Below are 16,828 nucleotides of genomic sequence, written 5' to 3'. Positions count from 1 at the left end.
CTCCTGCTTGGTCCAGGCAAGTGTATTTCAACTCAGGTTGCAGGCCACCAATCCCTTTGGGATCTGATATGGCTCTAACTCAAGTGGTGGTTAATCTGTCATTTGAGTTTTCCTCTCCTTCAGCTCAATAGCTTGGCTATTGAGTGCTCAATAGTCTCATTGTCACTATGTGAGGTTGAGGACATTTATGCTCTAAACTACTTCCTAGCTGAAATTTGACTGGAAGCAGTTTTCATCTTTGTCAGGCAGGCTTCCTAAACCAGTTCATGCTCCAAAAATATCTGCTTTCATAGCTGTCCCTTTCCTCTTCCTGCCCCAGACAGTATGTGCATCTCAGTACCACTGCTTATCACCTTAAGGTGGATGGAAAGCCAATCTCCATTCTATCAAAGATGATGGCTTATGGCATATGAAACTGCCTGTTAAGATACCAATGTTGTGATATAAATGTCTTGACACAACTGAAACTGCCCTATGAGCTATTAGTCTACTTTCTTGTCTGGAAGGTGGTATTCCTAGTCACAATCATATTGGCTACAAGTCTGAGCTATAAATATTGTAAACATAAAGTGTAATGAACCAGTGTTTCCACAATATGATGCTCCTCACTTATACCTAAAGTGGTTTCTGCACTTCCTTTGAACCAAGCTATTTGCCCATATTCTTTCTAAGACCTCATGTACATAAAGGGCAGAAAGTGCTCCACTCAAGAGATTGTAAAGGGGACTTTGCCTGTTACCTGAAGAGAATGCAATCTCTTCTGGCTTCCCAACTTTGTTTCCTATGAACAGAGTAGACTGAATGTAGCTATTGCCAAATGCATATTGTCCATCTGGCTAGCTCTGCATCACACATTGCTGTGCTCTGGCTGACCTTCAGATTAGATTAAGGCTTAAGAGCCAATGCTACCTCAGCTTACTTAAGAACAATCTTTCAAAGACATTTACAAAGCTGCAACTTGGTTGTCAGCGCCCACCTTCATATTCAGTTACTGTGTGGAGAATCAAGAAGTGACAAATGTTGGGCAAGCAGTTCAGTGCAACCTGTTGACCCAGTAGTACACCCTCCATGGGCTCCTTATTGCTTTTTCTGGTAAGTGCTCCGCTATACAATCTTGAACTTGGGGCTGTCCATGTATCATGGTTAATTCAGCCCTGCTTATCAAAGTAAGCTTTTTTTTAACACCATAAACAGGGTTCTTCTAGACAACAGGATAAATTAGCCATGCTCAATACCCACCTGCTTTCCTGGAATCACTTCTGTACCAAACGTTAAGCTCTACAATGGTAGTGTGACAATGGGAGATTTCAATTACTTCAATATTGACTGGGTAAATGTATCATCAGGACATGCTAGAGATATAAAATTCCTGGATGGAATAAATGAGTTTTATGGAGCAACTGGTTCAGGAACCGACAAGAGGGAACAATTTTTAGATCTAATTCTCAGTGGAGCACAGGATTTGGTGAGTTAACTGGTGGGGGCCGCTTGGCAACAGTGATCATATATGATCAAATTTGAATTGACTGGAAGGGGGAACAGTAAGCAAATCCACGGCTCTCGTGCTAAATTTTCAAAAGTGAAACTTTGATAAAATGAGTTAGAAAAAAACTGAAAGCAGCTACAAAGGTAAAAAGTGTGTAATAGACGTGGTCATGGGGGGACGGGGACATCCTAGAAGCACAGTCCAGATGTATTCCACACATTTAAAGGAGGAAAGAAGGCAAAACAATTACCGGCATGGTTAAAAGGGGAGGTGAAGCTATTTTAGCCAAAAGATCTTCATTCAAAAATTGAAGGATCCAACAGATCCTCTCCTCCCTTCCAATAGCCTAAAAATATTCACATACTTTCTCTTACGTATGCGCCTACAGAGTTTTCTCAGTACTCCTTCCCATAATTCCGCTAAAGTTGCACTCGCTGAGTTACCCTCCCATGCTGCAGCCCTCGCCTAAAACCTCCTTGTATTTGGGACTTGCATTGGAGGAGTCCTCAGACGAACTAGATGACACCTCCCTTTTCCTTTTTGACTTCCCCCTCCTTTTCTTTCTCACCTGTGCCTGCATCCACGTCCCTCTCATGACTGCTTTCGTCGAGCCATCCTCCTATCCTGGCACTGCTGCAATCACGACCTGGCTCCTCACGCACGAACTCCCTCTCTCTCTCCAGGCTTCTTGTCTCAAAGTCCCCGGCCTGGCATCCTCCGCTGCCTCTGGAAGAAATGAAACCTCCCCAGCCCTTCTGTCCCTCTGTGCCCTTTCCAAAGCATATTGAAACCCTCTGATCCTCTGCACACCTAAACTCCTTTCCTGTAACCCCCCCCTTCACGCCACTCTGCGAGACCGGCCGGGCCTGCACTGGGCACCATCCCACTGGTCAAACTCCCTCCTCCCGGCCATCCACCAAAACTCTTGGAGGCGCCCAAGTTACCAATGTCCCTCTTACCCATATTCTGTATCCAGTTCCCCACCATTCCTTCACCGAACTCTGCCCTAAATGTCTCCTGTCTCCCCTTAGTAAGCTCTTTGGCTTCTCTGGCTCATAATTGCTGCCCTACTTGTTGGCATTGACTTGCCCCCTTCCCATCTGTGGTGAACAGGGGTGGGGGCTGCCCTACTAGACCTGAATCCAGTGCACTAAATTCCCCATCCTGTGCCTGTTACGTCCCTCCTACTACCCTTCTTACACAAACAACCTTGTGCAACAACCTGCCCCGGCTTCCCTTTTCCTACCTCACCCATCAACCTAACAGCGCCTCTCCCCACTGGCGCAGCCAACTGCCTTGCCTTTCCTCTGGAACTATTGCCGCGCTGCACCGGTTTTCTGTACCCCTTCCCCTTACAAACCTCAGCTCTCCTGGCAGGGAGGCACACTGCCCCCTCGACCTCCTGCACCCGTGAATCTATCCTAACAGGGGGGGCCCCATCCGACAGGAAACTAAATTCCAGGGCAGATGCATTAAGGGAAATGGCATCTGCTGCTTCGGAGGGGGGTGCCCATCCCAGATCCTCTAAGTCTGTCGAGATAATTTCCACATGGTCAGACACGGGGCCGCTCTCCCCCGAATCTGCCACCATAATCGTCTGTGACTCTGATACGGTGGGCGGGGGTAACGCAGTGCGCTGGGGCACCGGCTGAGCAGCATCACTAGCGCAAGCCAAATTAACCGCCCTCGGTCCCGCCCCTCCCTGGCGCACGAGCTGGCCGGGAGCAGCCGAAGCAGCAAGCAGGACATGCGATGCGGAGGGGGTAACTGCCTCCCTGCTGAACTCCTGCCCACGCAGCGGGACGCCACCATGCTCCCTCGCTCTCCTAGACATGATAGAGGAACACGGGGGAGGGAAACCCACCTCACTCTGATACAATTCCCACCAGGAGTAAGGATATCCTGCCTGATCTAATCTATTAGGTGACTTAACTATTATTTATTCAGAAATAACTTAAATGACGGCTGTTTTTGAAACCTACTGAATCTCCACAGAAAAGCTTCTTGCCTGCTGCCTCGGCCGTTTCCCTGCCAACTGAGGCTCAGTAACATCTGCTCCCACTGACTCACTTTCCTCGTCCAATCCCTGGTCCGCCTTTAAAATTCCTGTACCCTATTGGCTCCCTACCTAGCCCCCTCCCCCCTCCTTCCTTTCTAATTCCTCCCCTTTGTTTTTCTTCCTCACTCTAGGGCCTCGCTCTCTTGCCGCCCGTTATTTTCGCAGTGTGAGACCAGCTCACCCTGCTTTAACATAAGAGCATTTAGAATCTTTGGAGGTAGACTAAACCTTTAAAGCTCCATGACATGTTGGTCTAATTCTCTTTCACAGGATACATGGTGCTATACCTAACAAGGAGCATAACTCCACCCACCTCCCCTGAAGCAAAATGCCTTTTTGAAACTACCTATTTCAGAGATTTAATGTCATGGACTATGTAACATATTACTGCTAAAAGGTCACTTTCAGTGACAGTCTCTAGTATAAAGACCAACCAGTCTTGGCTCATTCAGTCTGCACTAAGGATACATTCTAGGTCAGTGATGGCCAACCTTTTGAGCTCAGTGTCAAAATTCATTTAAAAAACCGAGCATAACTCGGATGGTGTGTCACTTCTAGAAAAATCCATAATTTTGTGATATTTGTAGCTCTAATCAATAACAAAGTTATAATTTTAATATATACTGTATTTATTAATAAAGCAAAAACAAATAATTCTTTACCTTACCTGCTTAGTGACTTTTTTGTTGCTGAATTTCATTGGCTAAATCTTCAATTGAAGGTTGGTATTTCGTACACTTCAAGTCCAAGCAAGCGTTACAAACTTCATCTGTCAGTTGATTTTTTATTGGCTCCCATTCATGTTCACAACACTCCCTCCCCATCTCCCAGGCATGCACACATTCATTCTCACACACACCCCCAGGCAGAGTCCCATTCATACACATTCACACACTAAAGGCAGACCCCCCTCGCTTTCTTTTGCCAGCAACCTCAGAACCTCTCTCATTCCTCTGCTGCCACTGTCACTGCTGCTGCGTGGCTATTGGGGAGGTGCCGATTGCTGCTGCTGACACTGAAGTCCATTCTGCTGCCTCCTCTGTGCAGGCCCCGTGGGCTTCCACTTTCTCCATGCTGATCTCATACATTGTGAGATCCGTAGAGAAAGTGCTATTCTTGCACATTCCCAAAGATTACATGTGCCAATCACTAAAGTAATTTTTCTTTTTTGCCTTTGCTGTCTGATCTTAGTTTTCTAATTGGTTGCTCACAGGCTTTTTTTTCACCTTCCCTTTCTTATTTTTTTGCCAATTCCTTTTATATTGTGTTTTTTTCTGTTTCTTTTTTCTCCATCTTCCCTCAAACACAGTCAGGTTCTCATTCTCACATGCATTTCTCTCTCACACACAGGCTCTCACTGGCACATGCTCTCTCATACAATCATTCATACACACAGGCTCTCACTGGCACATGCGCGCTCTCTCTCTCACACACACAGAGGCTCTCACATGCTGTCTCTGCAAACATTCAGGTCCTCTCTCTCAACTCACCTCATACACGCACTCTACGGGCCCTCAGCCTCTCTCACCTCTGGGTCTCCTCTTCGCGGGTCGCCGCAGGATGGGCTCTGCAGCGGCCCTGATCTTCTCAGGCCGCAGCAGCCCTGCTACCGGGCCTCTTCCTCGACTTGGGATTCGCAGCGACCCGCGGCGGCTCCTCTTCTGCACGCGCTGATTCTCTTCCTCCTTCCTGCCCACGCGGCTCCGGCAACGTTTACTTCCGGGGCCGCACAGGCAGGAAGGAGGAGCATCAGCGCGTTTGAACGCGATCTTTGTCTTGAGCCTCATCGCTGCGACGCATGAGCCTCCCTGTGCCCGGGGGCATTGGTGGAGGGTAGGGGGAAACTAAACACGTTTTAAAGGGTCGGCGCAGCCGATAAAAAAAAAAATTAAATTCCTGATAGTCCTTGAAACGCTGCGCGTGTCAGCCAAAACGACTCTGCGTGTCACCTCTGACACGTGTCATAGGTTAGCCATCACTGTTCTAGGTATTAGCTACAGTGACTACTTGCAAGATCTTATCCAGTGCAGCTTGTCTTCCTAGTTTATATGCCACAGTCTTAGCTGTACAAGTGTCCCACACCAAACTTTGTAATGCAGTGAGCTGGGAAACACAATCCCCCCCACCGTGTCTTCTAAATCCTAAAAATGGGAAGGCTGAAGATTTTCATGGACCCATCACAATAGAGCAGTGTTGCAGTGGCTTTTGCAATTAACTGCAGCACCCCAACACGTCTATATAACTATTACATCATGTAACTATAATGTAAATACTGTATATTAAGTTACTCTGTAAGAAATCAGGTGTCTTATTTGATCTAATTGTTCACTGTAAACTGATGTGATATTTTGGATCTAATGTCAGTATTCAAAAATAAACTTCTAAGTTCACATGCATGCAGATAACTGCTGGCTTTGCTCCTCAAATCAATTTCCATGACTCCTCTGACCAGGGTTAACCCTATGGGGATACATTGCAGAGGGTAAACCTGATTGACCCCGCAGGTGCCCAGCCCAACCAGAAGCTGAAGGTGGGCAGCTGGAGGCAATTGGGCAGGAGCAGAAGCCATGGCAAGATCATGGGGTCCATAGCTATGAACCCAGAAGTGTTGTCTGGGTCAGTGCTATAAACTGGCTTTGACAGAGGCCATGAAACCAGTTTGCAAAGCAGGAAATTACAGCAGGTGTATGGTGGCAATCTACTATGCTCTGCTAGATATCAAGGGGCAGGGCTCTCTAAAAGTGTAGAGCATAGAGCAATTAGTCTTCCCTTCTCCCTGACCCCAGGATAATCTTACCTCTGGGGGATGAAGTACAACTTGCATTTGGATATCAACAGCTTGTCTTTTCAGCCACACTTGCCCCATGTTATGTGGAGAGGATCTTGCCTAAGGGCCCCCTTTTTCCTTCTATTCACCATGGTTTAGCTGGGGCAGATAGGGAATGTGCCCAAGCCTATCACCTTGCAGATGCTCTTGCTTTACCTTTAGCTCTTCACCCACATGGACTCCTTATACCCCCTGCAAGTTTTCTCACTGTGAGCAGATTCTCTCCACTCCTGGACTCTAGTTCCTTCTATACAAGTGCAGGAGAAGGCAGAAGTCCATTCTCAGCAAGCAGCCAGCTCTAACTTCCATTGGGAGCTTCTGCTGTTTCTCTATAGTGTTGGCATTCAGTGCATGTTCTCCCCATTCCTTTTGCCCTGGGGATGAGGATGGAGGGACTTTTAAAGGGACGTGGTGGTGTGCTGCACAAAGCTGAGCCTAATTGAATATTACCTTGCATTCTTTCTACCTATCAATTGCTATACTCTTAGGACCATGCTGTGTCTTGAGGGGGGGGGGGGGTGACATGTGATTAGTTGTGCTTGGAAAGGAACTCACATGCTTGAGCTACCACTAGATTCTCAAGAGCAGCACCTGGGTGTTGGTCTAGACCTGAGCTTCAGTAAGTGGAGACTTCACCCCCCCCCCCCCAATGGTACACCTGATTGACTTGGTGCACTGGCTGGGAAAAACTGATTTAAATAGCCTGCAATATGAGTGTGGCTGCTAGAACCCCTTGGCACAGCTTGCCAGACAAAAAAGGTTTGGATAAGTTCTTGGAGGAGAAGTCCATTAATGGCTATTAATCAATTTTACTTAGGGAATAGCCACTGCTATTAATTGCATCAGTAGCATGGGATCTTGAGTGTTTGGGTAACTGCCAGGTTCTTGTGGTCTGGTTTGGCCTCCGGAAACAGGATGCTGGGCTTGATGGACCCTTGGTCTGACCCAGCATGGCAATTTCTTATGTTCTTAAACCCACCTACATGAGTGCAATTCTCCTAGGTCTGGTTACTGCTGTGATCTAGTTATGATCTGCTAGAACATAAGAACATAAAATGCCATACTGGGTCAGACCAAGGGTCCATCAAGCCCAGCATCCTGTTTCCAACAGTGGCCAATCCAGGCCATAAGAACTCTGGTCATGTTTGCCTGGTCCTACTAGGACTTCAACATTTTGATAAACTGTTTAGTCCTTTATCCCTGGGCACACATTGAATTGGTGATGTACAGAACTTACTTGAAAGTCACTATGTGCCAGGCAGGACACTGCCCTGTGAGGTGTCAAGTGGTTTGCTAAAACCTTGGATTTGCTCCTTCTCCTTGGAGCCCTCTTTGTGCAGTATCTAGCATTCTGATGTCTCTCTACACGATCAGATTTTGGTAGTTTTTCATCTTGGTGGAAGCAGCACTATGTGCAGGGACTTACACTTTTGGAGTGTGCTCCTTTTCTAAGAATTTGAAATCTGTAGCACAGGCACTGAATAAACAAATTTAAATACTAGGTGGCACTTCAGTGTAGGGTTTAGTATTTTCATTGGGATGTTTGCACTTTTTCACTTATTTGGAACTTTAAATTGAGCAAGAGACATGGACAGGGTGAGGTGGGTCTGAGTGCAAACATATTGCTAATTGTTACCCCGTGCAATAATATAGCTAAGTATTTTCTTAGCCCTCTGCTTTGTTCATTGTTGTACTGAAATGCAAATAAAATTGAACTTTAAAATTGTGGGGAGGTTAAAACACATTTTATGAAATAACCACATGCTTTGAGATCCAACTGTCAAACAACTTGTTTAGCAATTACTACTTACCACATTTTTATTTTTCCTTATCAAGTTCTTAATGCATAACACATTGGAAGTTGTACATCTGTTTAGATCAATGGTTCCCAACCTCTTGTCACAGCACACCTGGTACAGAGTTTACTTCATTGTGGCTCACCTTTTCCTTCTATCCTTCCCATGTTATAGAGCCAGCAGAGTTTAATACCTGATTATTCACATGTTTAAAGACAGGGCAATTTAGAATGTTCTACAGTAGAGGCTGTTTCTCAAAGTAATAGCAATTGGCAAATCTGGTATAGATGTATAAAGGTCTACCACCTTTTGAGATGGGCTTAAGAACTTGTTGTCATATTAGGTCAGACCAAGTGTCCAAGCCCAGTGTCCAATAGTGGTCAATCAAGTCACAAAGTACCTGGCAAATGCCCAAACATTAAATCTGAAGCTACTATTGCTTAATAGCAGTTTATGGATTTTTCCTTTAGGAACTTATCCAAACCTTTTTTTAAACTCAGTTACACTAACTGCTATAACCAAATCCTCAGGCAATGACTTTGAGCTTAACTATGTGCTGAGTAAAAATTGTTTCATTTTTTTAAATGAGCTACTTGCTAACTTCATGGAGTGCCCCCTAGTGCTATTATCTGAGTAAATGACTAACTTTCAAGTTTTCATGATTTTGTAGACCCCTCATCTCCCTTCAGTTATCTTCTCTGAACTGAACAGCCCTCACTTCCTTAGCCTTACCTTCATAGGGTAGCCATTCCATGCCACTTATTTTGGTTGTCCTTCTCTGCACTTTCTCCAGTGCAACTATCTTTGAGATGCAGCGGCCAGGATTGCACACAGTATTCAAAATGCAGTCTCACATGGAGTGATACAGAGATGACATCAGTTTTATTTGCCATTCCTTTAATTCCTAACTGCTTTTTTAATTGCCACAGGACATTGAGCAGACAACTTAAATATTATCCACTGATGCCTAGATCTTTCCTGGGTGGTAACTCCCAAGATAGAACCTAACATTTTTTAACTACAGTAAGGTGTTTTTTCCCTATATGCCTCACTTGTCCACATTAAACTTCATCTGGCATTTGAAAGCCCAATCTTCCAGTCTTGCAAGGTCATCCTGCGATTTATCTAGTCTGCATAATTTTGTCATCTGCAAACTTGATCACCTCACTCTTCAAACCCCATTCTAGATCATTTATTAAAAAGTACTGGTCCAAGTACAGATCCCTGAGGCACTCCATTGTTTACCTTTTTCCACTGTGAAAAGACAATTTAATCCTACTGTTTCTTGTCTTTTAACCAGCTTGCAAACCACAAAAGAACATTGCCTCCTATCCCATGACTTTAGTTTTCTTAGAAGCTTCTCATGTGGGACTTTGTCACACCTGAAAATCCAAATACACCATATCTACTAGTTCACCTTTGTCCATGTATGTTTATACCAAAAAGAAAAAAAATTTGAGGCAAGACTTCCCTTGGGTAAATCCCATCAAACCATGTCTATCTAAATTTTGTTTTAAGTTTCCAGTTTTCCCCAGCACTGAAGTCAGGCTTACTAGTCTGTTTCCTGGATCCTTTTAAATATAGGAATTACATTGGCAATCTTGATATTGCAGTAATGAAGAGGCCTCAGGACAGCTTTCATTGCAGGCAGGAAGAGGGAGAAGGCAATGAGGCAAAGAGGGTTTGCCCTCACGAGCCTCTTCCTTTTATTGTACATTCATACAAAGGCAGATGATGTGTCATTACATGATTGGCTACTTTCTCATAGCAACAGAAGAGTCATTACACCATTGGCTTTGGCTCAGGGGTGTGCACGGATCATATCATTGGCTGCTGAAATCTATACCTCCTGACTTTGTCCTGCCTCTGACGAGGGAACACCCAGCCCCTCCCCCAGGAATTCAGGGCCAACAGGTATCCTTTCCCAGGCAGAGACTTAAGCACAAGTGATGCTTTTATTCAGGCAAATGTCAGGGAGAAGGGAAGTTAGTGTTTAAACCCTGAAATGGCTTGCTGGCAAGCGCATATTTCCCACATTTTCTTAGAAGCTTCTCATGTGGGACTTTGTCACACCTGAAAATCCAAATACACCATATCTACTAGTTCACCTTTGTCCATGTATGTTTATGCCAAAAAGAAAAAAAATTTGAGGCAAGACTTCCCTTGGGTAAATCCCATCAAACCATGTCTATCTAAATTTTGTTTTAAGCTTCCAGTTTTTCCCAGCACTGAAGTCAGGCTTACTAGTCTATTGTTTCCTGGATCCTTTTAAATATAGGAATTACATTGGCAATCTTCAGGTACATTGGATGTATATGGTATAGTAAACGTGTCTTCAAAAGCTTCATAAATTGAGATCTAACCTGCATTTCACAATAGAGGAATTACAGCAGTAAATATACTTTAGTAGGGATTTCTGTAAATCTGACAGAAGGAAATCAAATTGCTCATCTTGAGTGCAAGGTATGCAGGCATGTTTAAGGCATTTAGAAATATATGTTTAAAGTCCACCCAGTTTTGCTTTTGCTCTAAGCTTGGTATTAAGTTTTTTTTCTTATTGGGTAGTCCTGTATGCTTCACTCATGCCCAACAGTTTAACCTTAGAGGGGCCTGTCAGCCATTGTTGCACTGAGGGTCCTAAGGTCCAACTGAAAGATGTAGGACTCAACTTGGACTTAATTTCCCATATTTACTTTTCATACTTGGATATATATTCTTGATATGACATGTTTAGGAAGGATATTTTTGACAACCCAGCTTGGGGAACAGGGAGTGTTGCCCATTACTTTAGGGTTGATAAATTACCCACAAAAACAGCTGTTAGAATCCCTGTGGAGTACTGTTAACTATTTTATCTGGTCTTTGGAACTTGCTTACTGGTAACATGTCATACATACTCAACTTCCAATCCCTTGAGTTAAGCTAATAAGCCTAACAGACCCATCACATGGGAACATGGAATTGCTGCTTTTTTTTTCTTAGAAAGCTTTGTAAAGGCATTGGTGATAGCAATCAGTCAGTTGGTGATACTGGATATCTTCAGACTTCCTGATAAGAGGCACTAATTCTTATTAATCCCTGTTCAGTTTTTACAGCAGCCAATTCTATTTTATTGTATGCTGCATGTGTTTACAACAGTGTTACCAACACAATGCATTTATAAAGCTTTCCAAGAAAGATGTCTGGGCATGCACAGCAGTTCCCATGCTCATGCGTGATGGGTCTGTTAAGCTAATAAGTCACTCAAAAGGGGCATAACTTTCAGGCCATGACTGACTAAAAAAAAGATTTTTATAATTAGCAAGTGAAATTAAATGCCATGCATTGAACTTGTCTGGAGGGTTTGACAAAGAATGTTACCTGTAACTCGACATTCCTGTCCACCTGGCTGTCCAGGTGACAGTTAATATCCTTTGTAGCCTTAACTGCTAAAGGTATAACTTGACACTCTTGCTGCTGCTGGCTGGCAGGGGTCACAACAGCACAGTAGCAGCCAGTTTCCCTCCTCCCAAGCTCAGGCAGATCACCTCTATGCTGGACTACCTCCACCCAGCTCAATCCTGTCTTACACTAACAAGTCTCCTGCACCACAGCACTATGTAGCCTGAGCTGTGGGACTATAGCTGGCAGTCTTTTACAGTAGTCCTGTAAGTACATGAAATTTAATGTTAAGTAGTGTTTACATGATGTAAGGATTTGTACCTAACTTGCTGTGGTGCACAAGAGCAAAGTCTTAGAAGATCTTGATATTTTGAAATTCTGTGCTTTTAGAATTGAACTACCTAAGAATCCTTACTCATTGCTGCCTGTCATTAAATCTCATCTGTTTTTCTAATTAACCGAATCTGTGTTAAGCATGTCGGTTTATGGTTTGACAGTTGCTGAAAGCACAAAGGAAGGCCCAGAAACGTGAAGCTATTATGAAGTTTGAGCTTGACAGAAAAAAACTGCGTACAATCTTACATGCCCAGTATGTGCTGAAATTCTTACGCCTGGATCACGTGCAGAAGGACTTCAGAGAAGGTCGGAACGGTGCTTCATACCTTTCTTCCAGAGAACTGGACTACCTCGTTAAGTTTTCCAAGCTAGCAGTCTCTGAAAGGGATGTGCGCATGGGGTAAGAGTAATACTGGGAAGGATGCTTTGATTTCCTAAAGACTAAAAGATTGTCAGATGACACTGGAAAATGCCACTTTGCAAATTAAAAACCAGTGAGGTGTGAATTCTGCTAGGTGTCTGACCAGAAATAGGCCCAGGCTATTTAACCTGGGTAGTCAACCACCATACTGCTAGTTCAAAGTTGGATCTTGCACGTTCTTTAGTAAAAATTCACATCAGTCTAGACACTGGCATTGCAGCACAGATTTGTAGTCATTGGGTAGATACAGGTGATGGACCACTTATTACATCAGTAGTTAGGGAGGGTTACAATACCAAGCTTTTGCATGTGCTTATGGAATGTGACTAACTCATGTTCATAAATTTTCATGTGCCATGAGTTTAGAAAAACTAGTATAATGGGTCTCATTCAGTGAAGATTTTTCAATAGACAAGATGGCTTAGTGTTAAAGCAACTGCATTAACAAATTGTAGAAACTTGATGCAAGACTTACTGAGTGAGCAACTGATTTTGAATTGAGTATTTTGGAAGGAAGGGAATCTGATATATGCTGTCATACATGCAATACTGTTCTAGTCCATGATTTAAGCTTCAATTCAAATTTTTAAACAATGACTAGGCATTCCTCTAAAAAACCTGGAGATGTGAGTATCAAACTTTAGGGGAATTTTGACAAAATAGAACCACAAAACTTAGTTCTTTCCTGTTGGCAAACAAGCTTATATACTTCATATAGGGTTTAATTGCATACAAGTTGGTCAGTAAATGTCAATCCTCTAAGAAGCTATGAACCAAATAGAAATCCTTCCCTACTCCCTCAGATAATGCTCATTGCTTGTTCAAGTTTTTTCTTCACTTGTATTTATTTCCACCTAATGTAGCTTCTAAATACACTGCACTGCAGCATTTATCTTTCTTTCGTCAGTCTTGAAGATCAAATGGACAAAACTGCACTCTACTTCTGGGAACTCTTAGAAGGCAGTGAGAAGACTGTGGCTGGAACCACATGTAAGTTCCCCCTCCCCCACAACTGTCTTGCTAAATTGGATGTTAGTGTACTCACTGAAGAGAAAGAGGACTGTTACTTGCAGCTCTAAAAGTTCAGTAACTGGAGATGGCAAAGCTTTTTAAACCATGCAAACATTTTGGCATTTTTGGTCAAACTATTTGTAAAACTGGTGTAAACTTCATGTCTGCTTGTTCACTTCTAACATCTATATGAAGTCTAGAGAATTTCCAGCTCCAATCCCCCAGAAGTTGATTTATTAGAAATGAAATTAGTTCAGGTAGACTGCCCTTAATCTTAATCACATGAGTTTTTCAGGAGTAACCAGAGAAGACCTTTATAGCTATTACAAGTATTTGTAGAGTTAGATATTGGAAGATGTAACAAAGGGTTATGCCTGATTCACTGCTGAAATATTTATGGCAAATCTTTTCCCTCTTTCTTGGACTAAATACAAGATTACTTTCTGTAAAAAGTAGTTTGGATGACTTGATTCATCAATCCCTAGGTAAATTAGGGAAAAGTTACTTACGCCCAAGTGAGAACACTGTAGCCCTATGTCCACAGGCAGCTATATACTTGGCTTTAAAAAAAAATCTTGTGTTAAGCATCTGTTTAGCACTACATTTGCAACTACAGGCTTCAAACTTAAATTGTAATTTTATTAAATTACATGCCTTAGTACAGCCCAGGATGCATTAGCCTGTATATACATACTGCATAAAGTACAACAAAATACAATAGCAAATACATTAAGCTTTCCATTGCCCTCTCTAAAATCCTAACCATGTAATGACCAGTATTCAGTTCCTGGGTCAGATCTGATCCCTGGGCTGACAGATGCTGCAGAGGCAGTGATCACAAATGCTGAAATGGGGGAAGTCACCAGTCATTATCAAGTGACACCTAGTGGCTGGATTTAGGGCTCATTGTAAGGTTAAGTTCTGGTGTATGATGTTCCCAACACCTATTGCTGCAATGATTAGGCTAGGTGAGTTGGGAGTGAATATAATAAATATAATAGTTCCTTTTTGTACACAGTTCCTATGTATTCAGTCTTTATTGCCTTTCCATCTCCTTCCTTTCTCCACACTCTTCTTTCATCCCTCTTCCCTTTCTTGCCTGCCCCATCTCCTCCTCCCCTGTTGTAATTTTCCTCCTTTCTGTTTATTGTAAACCAGCATGATGTGTTCCATGAATGTCAGTAAAGAAAAGTTCATAAATAAAACAGGGGTGGCCGACTTGGTCCTCTAGCCACACAGGCCGTGTCTTCAGGATATCCACAATGAATGTGCATATGAGATTTGCATGCACTGCTATATGCAAATCTCTCGGGCATATTCATTGTGGATATCCTGAAAACCCAGTCTGTGACTCAAGGACAGGTTCTGGCCACACCTGTAATAGAAGAAAATCAGTTGTGAATGTAGGCTCATGGTGCTGGATTCCAGCCTTGTTTGAGCTGAAAAGTCTGCAGGAGAAAACTGAGCCCAAAATTGTAATGCTCATGAATGGTGTTATAGGACCTAAGGAATCAGAACCAATTCCTTCTATCAGGAGAATTTTAAATTAACTTATTGGGTACAGTACTACCTTTCATTCACTGAGGGGATTGGATGTGCTTTGGACCTCAAGGATGCTTATGTGCATACCTTTTGCCACTACCAAATACAAGGTTGGACTCTCAGTAGCCCCCTCCCTCACACCAGTTTTCACAAAATGCCTTGCAATGGTAGCAGTCCACTTGTGATGCCAGGTAATAAATCTTTCTGTATCTGGATAATTGGCTCGTAGCCATCTCCCTTGAAGGTGTGCAGAAGGCCTTAGCAACCTTGGTCAAGATCCTTCAGTCATTAGGATTCCTCTTCAAATTCAAGACTGACTCCAGTCCCTACTCAACATCTCCATTGGTGCATTGATATGCTCTCTGCTTCAAGGGAGTCAATCTGCCCTCAAGCAGGGCTTTGATCCATCTAACTCTGAACCTTTGGTAGGAAAGGTCTGTTGCTCCTGGCTCATATGGTGGCTGCAATCCATGTAGTTCTGCTGTCATCTCCATATCTCCTGTGCAGTGGGGACTGTGCTCAATGGAATCGGCTCATGCAACCACTGACCACATCCCTGCAAATGGTAGAAACAAAATGAGAACTGTCAAGTGTTTTGCAATGGAGTGCCACTTCACGTCAAGCCTTTAGGTCACCTTAGCGACTGTCCACCATGTACTAGGGTGCTCACACCAGCTCCTATCAAACTCCCAAGGCACATGGTCCCCTTAGCTGCCTTCTGCAGCTCAATCTTGAGGGCCATCAAGAATACTCTTCAGACACTTACACACTGGAAAGAGCATTGATTCAGGTGGACCATTTAGTCACCATGTTTTAACACACCAAGACAATGGGTTTGTGGCCCCTTTGTCACACTATGCATCTGGTAATGGGCGATTAGATTACAAGGTAATTCTGCAAGCCACTTATTTCCTAGGGGTGGCCAACACACTTGCAGACCATCTTTGCAGAATTCTTCATCCCCCAAGTGGTTGCTCAAGCAATCCATGCTGATACTGTTCAGTTATGGAGACAAGTCAGTTGATCTTGTGATGCTCAAGAAAACCAAAGCTAGATCAACATTTGTTCCATCCAGCCCAGCACTCGCTAGATAGCACAGGATGCATTCCTCCTGGACTGGGACAGAAACCTCATGCACACTCTGCCACTTTGAGGACAGTACAGAAACTTGTGGGATCATGCTACTATGATCCTTGTTGCTCTAGTGGGGCCAACAAATGTGATACGCATGTCTCGTACAACTGTCATAACCCCAGTACATCTGGGTGTAGATCTCTCATATCTCAGGAGCAAGACTGCCTACTTAATTCAGCCCTTCAGCCTCATGGATGTTGAATGTGCAATCTTAGCCTGCCTATCTCTACCTTAACAGTGGAGGATAGGCTTCCTTGTGGAAAGGACTATAATAGGCATTATTCCTTCAGGTGGACAAAGTTCTCTGCATGGTGTATAGAACATCAGTTGGATGAGTTTCCTGTGAACTTAGAATCGGGCCTCACTATATCCTCAGTCTAAGTGGCACAGGAAGGATAGTAAGTGTCTAAGCGCACCTCAGCGCCATTGTGGCTTACAATATGCCAGTTAACAGGCCTATCAACTCTCATTCATATCCAAATTTATGAAAGGCTTACATATGAAATCTCCAGGGCTGTGGGACCTCAATCTCATCCTCAGTGAAAACTGGCATTTGAGCCTCCAGATACAGTGTCTCTGAAACACCTCACCTGGAAAGTGATTTCTTGTTTTTCTCTTTAGTCTGGCAAGTGAGTGAATTACAAGCTCTACATTACTCTGAACCTGTGGTTCTTTAATGGTAAAGTAGGCCTCCACACTCATCCTAAATTCTTACCAAAGGTGGTTTCTGCATTTCACATCTGTCAGCTGATCGTTCTGATTCTTGCTGCATCCACATGCGCATGATACTCTTCACACATTGGACTGCAAAAGAGCACTTGTATACTACAAAACA

At 43.5% G+C, this 16,828-nt stretch overlaps 1 protein-coding gene and 1 long non-coding RNA gene across 6 annotated transcripts in view; one reads left to right on the top strand and one right to left on the bottom strand.

Annotated features, from left to right (window-relative positions):
• Window positions 1–16,828, top strand: part of CAPRIN2 (caprin family member 2) — a 263,440-nt gene that overhangs the window by 77,161 nt on the left and 169,451 nt on the right. For all 5 annotated transcript variants that reach the window (XM_029600006.1, XM_029600005.1, XM_029600004.1 and 2 more), the window contains exons 5-6: window positions 12,047–12,285; window positions 13,214–13,296. In XM_029600006.1, coding sequence (XP_029455866.1) covers window positions 12,047–12,285; window positions 13,214–13,296 — 322 coding nt within the window. The remainder of the gene's footprint in view (window positions 1–12,046; window positions 12,286–13,213; window positions 13,297–16,828) is intronic.
• Window positions 13,936–16,828, bottom strand: part of LOC115090638 — a 62,131-nt gene continuing 59,238 nt past the window's right edge. Inside the window, exons 3-4 of the long non-coding RNA XR_003856438.1 lie at window positions 16,709–16,818; window positions 13,936–15,415 (exon numbers count right to left, since the gene is read on the bottom strand). This is a non-coding gene — a long non-coding RNA (uncharacterized LOC115090638). The remainder of the gene's footprint in view (window positions 15,416–16,708; window positions 16,819–16,828) is intronic.

The sequence above is a fragment of the Rhinatrema bivittatum genome, chromosome 4, assembly GCF_901001135.1.
Source record: "Rhinatrema bivittatum chromosome 4, aRhiBiv1.1, whole genome shotgun sequence".
NCBI lineage: Eukaryota > Metazoa > Chordata > Amphibia > Gymnophiona > Rhinatrematidae > Rhinatrema > Rhinatrema bivittatum.
The sequence above is the reverse complement of the archived record's forward strand: the minus strand, read 5'-3'. Positions and strand labels throughout refer to the sequence as shown.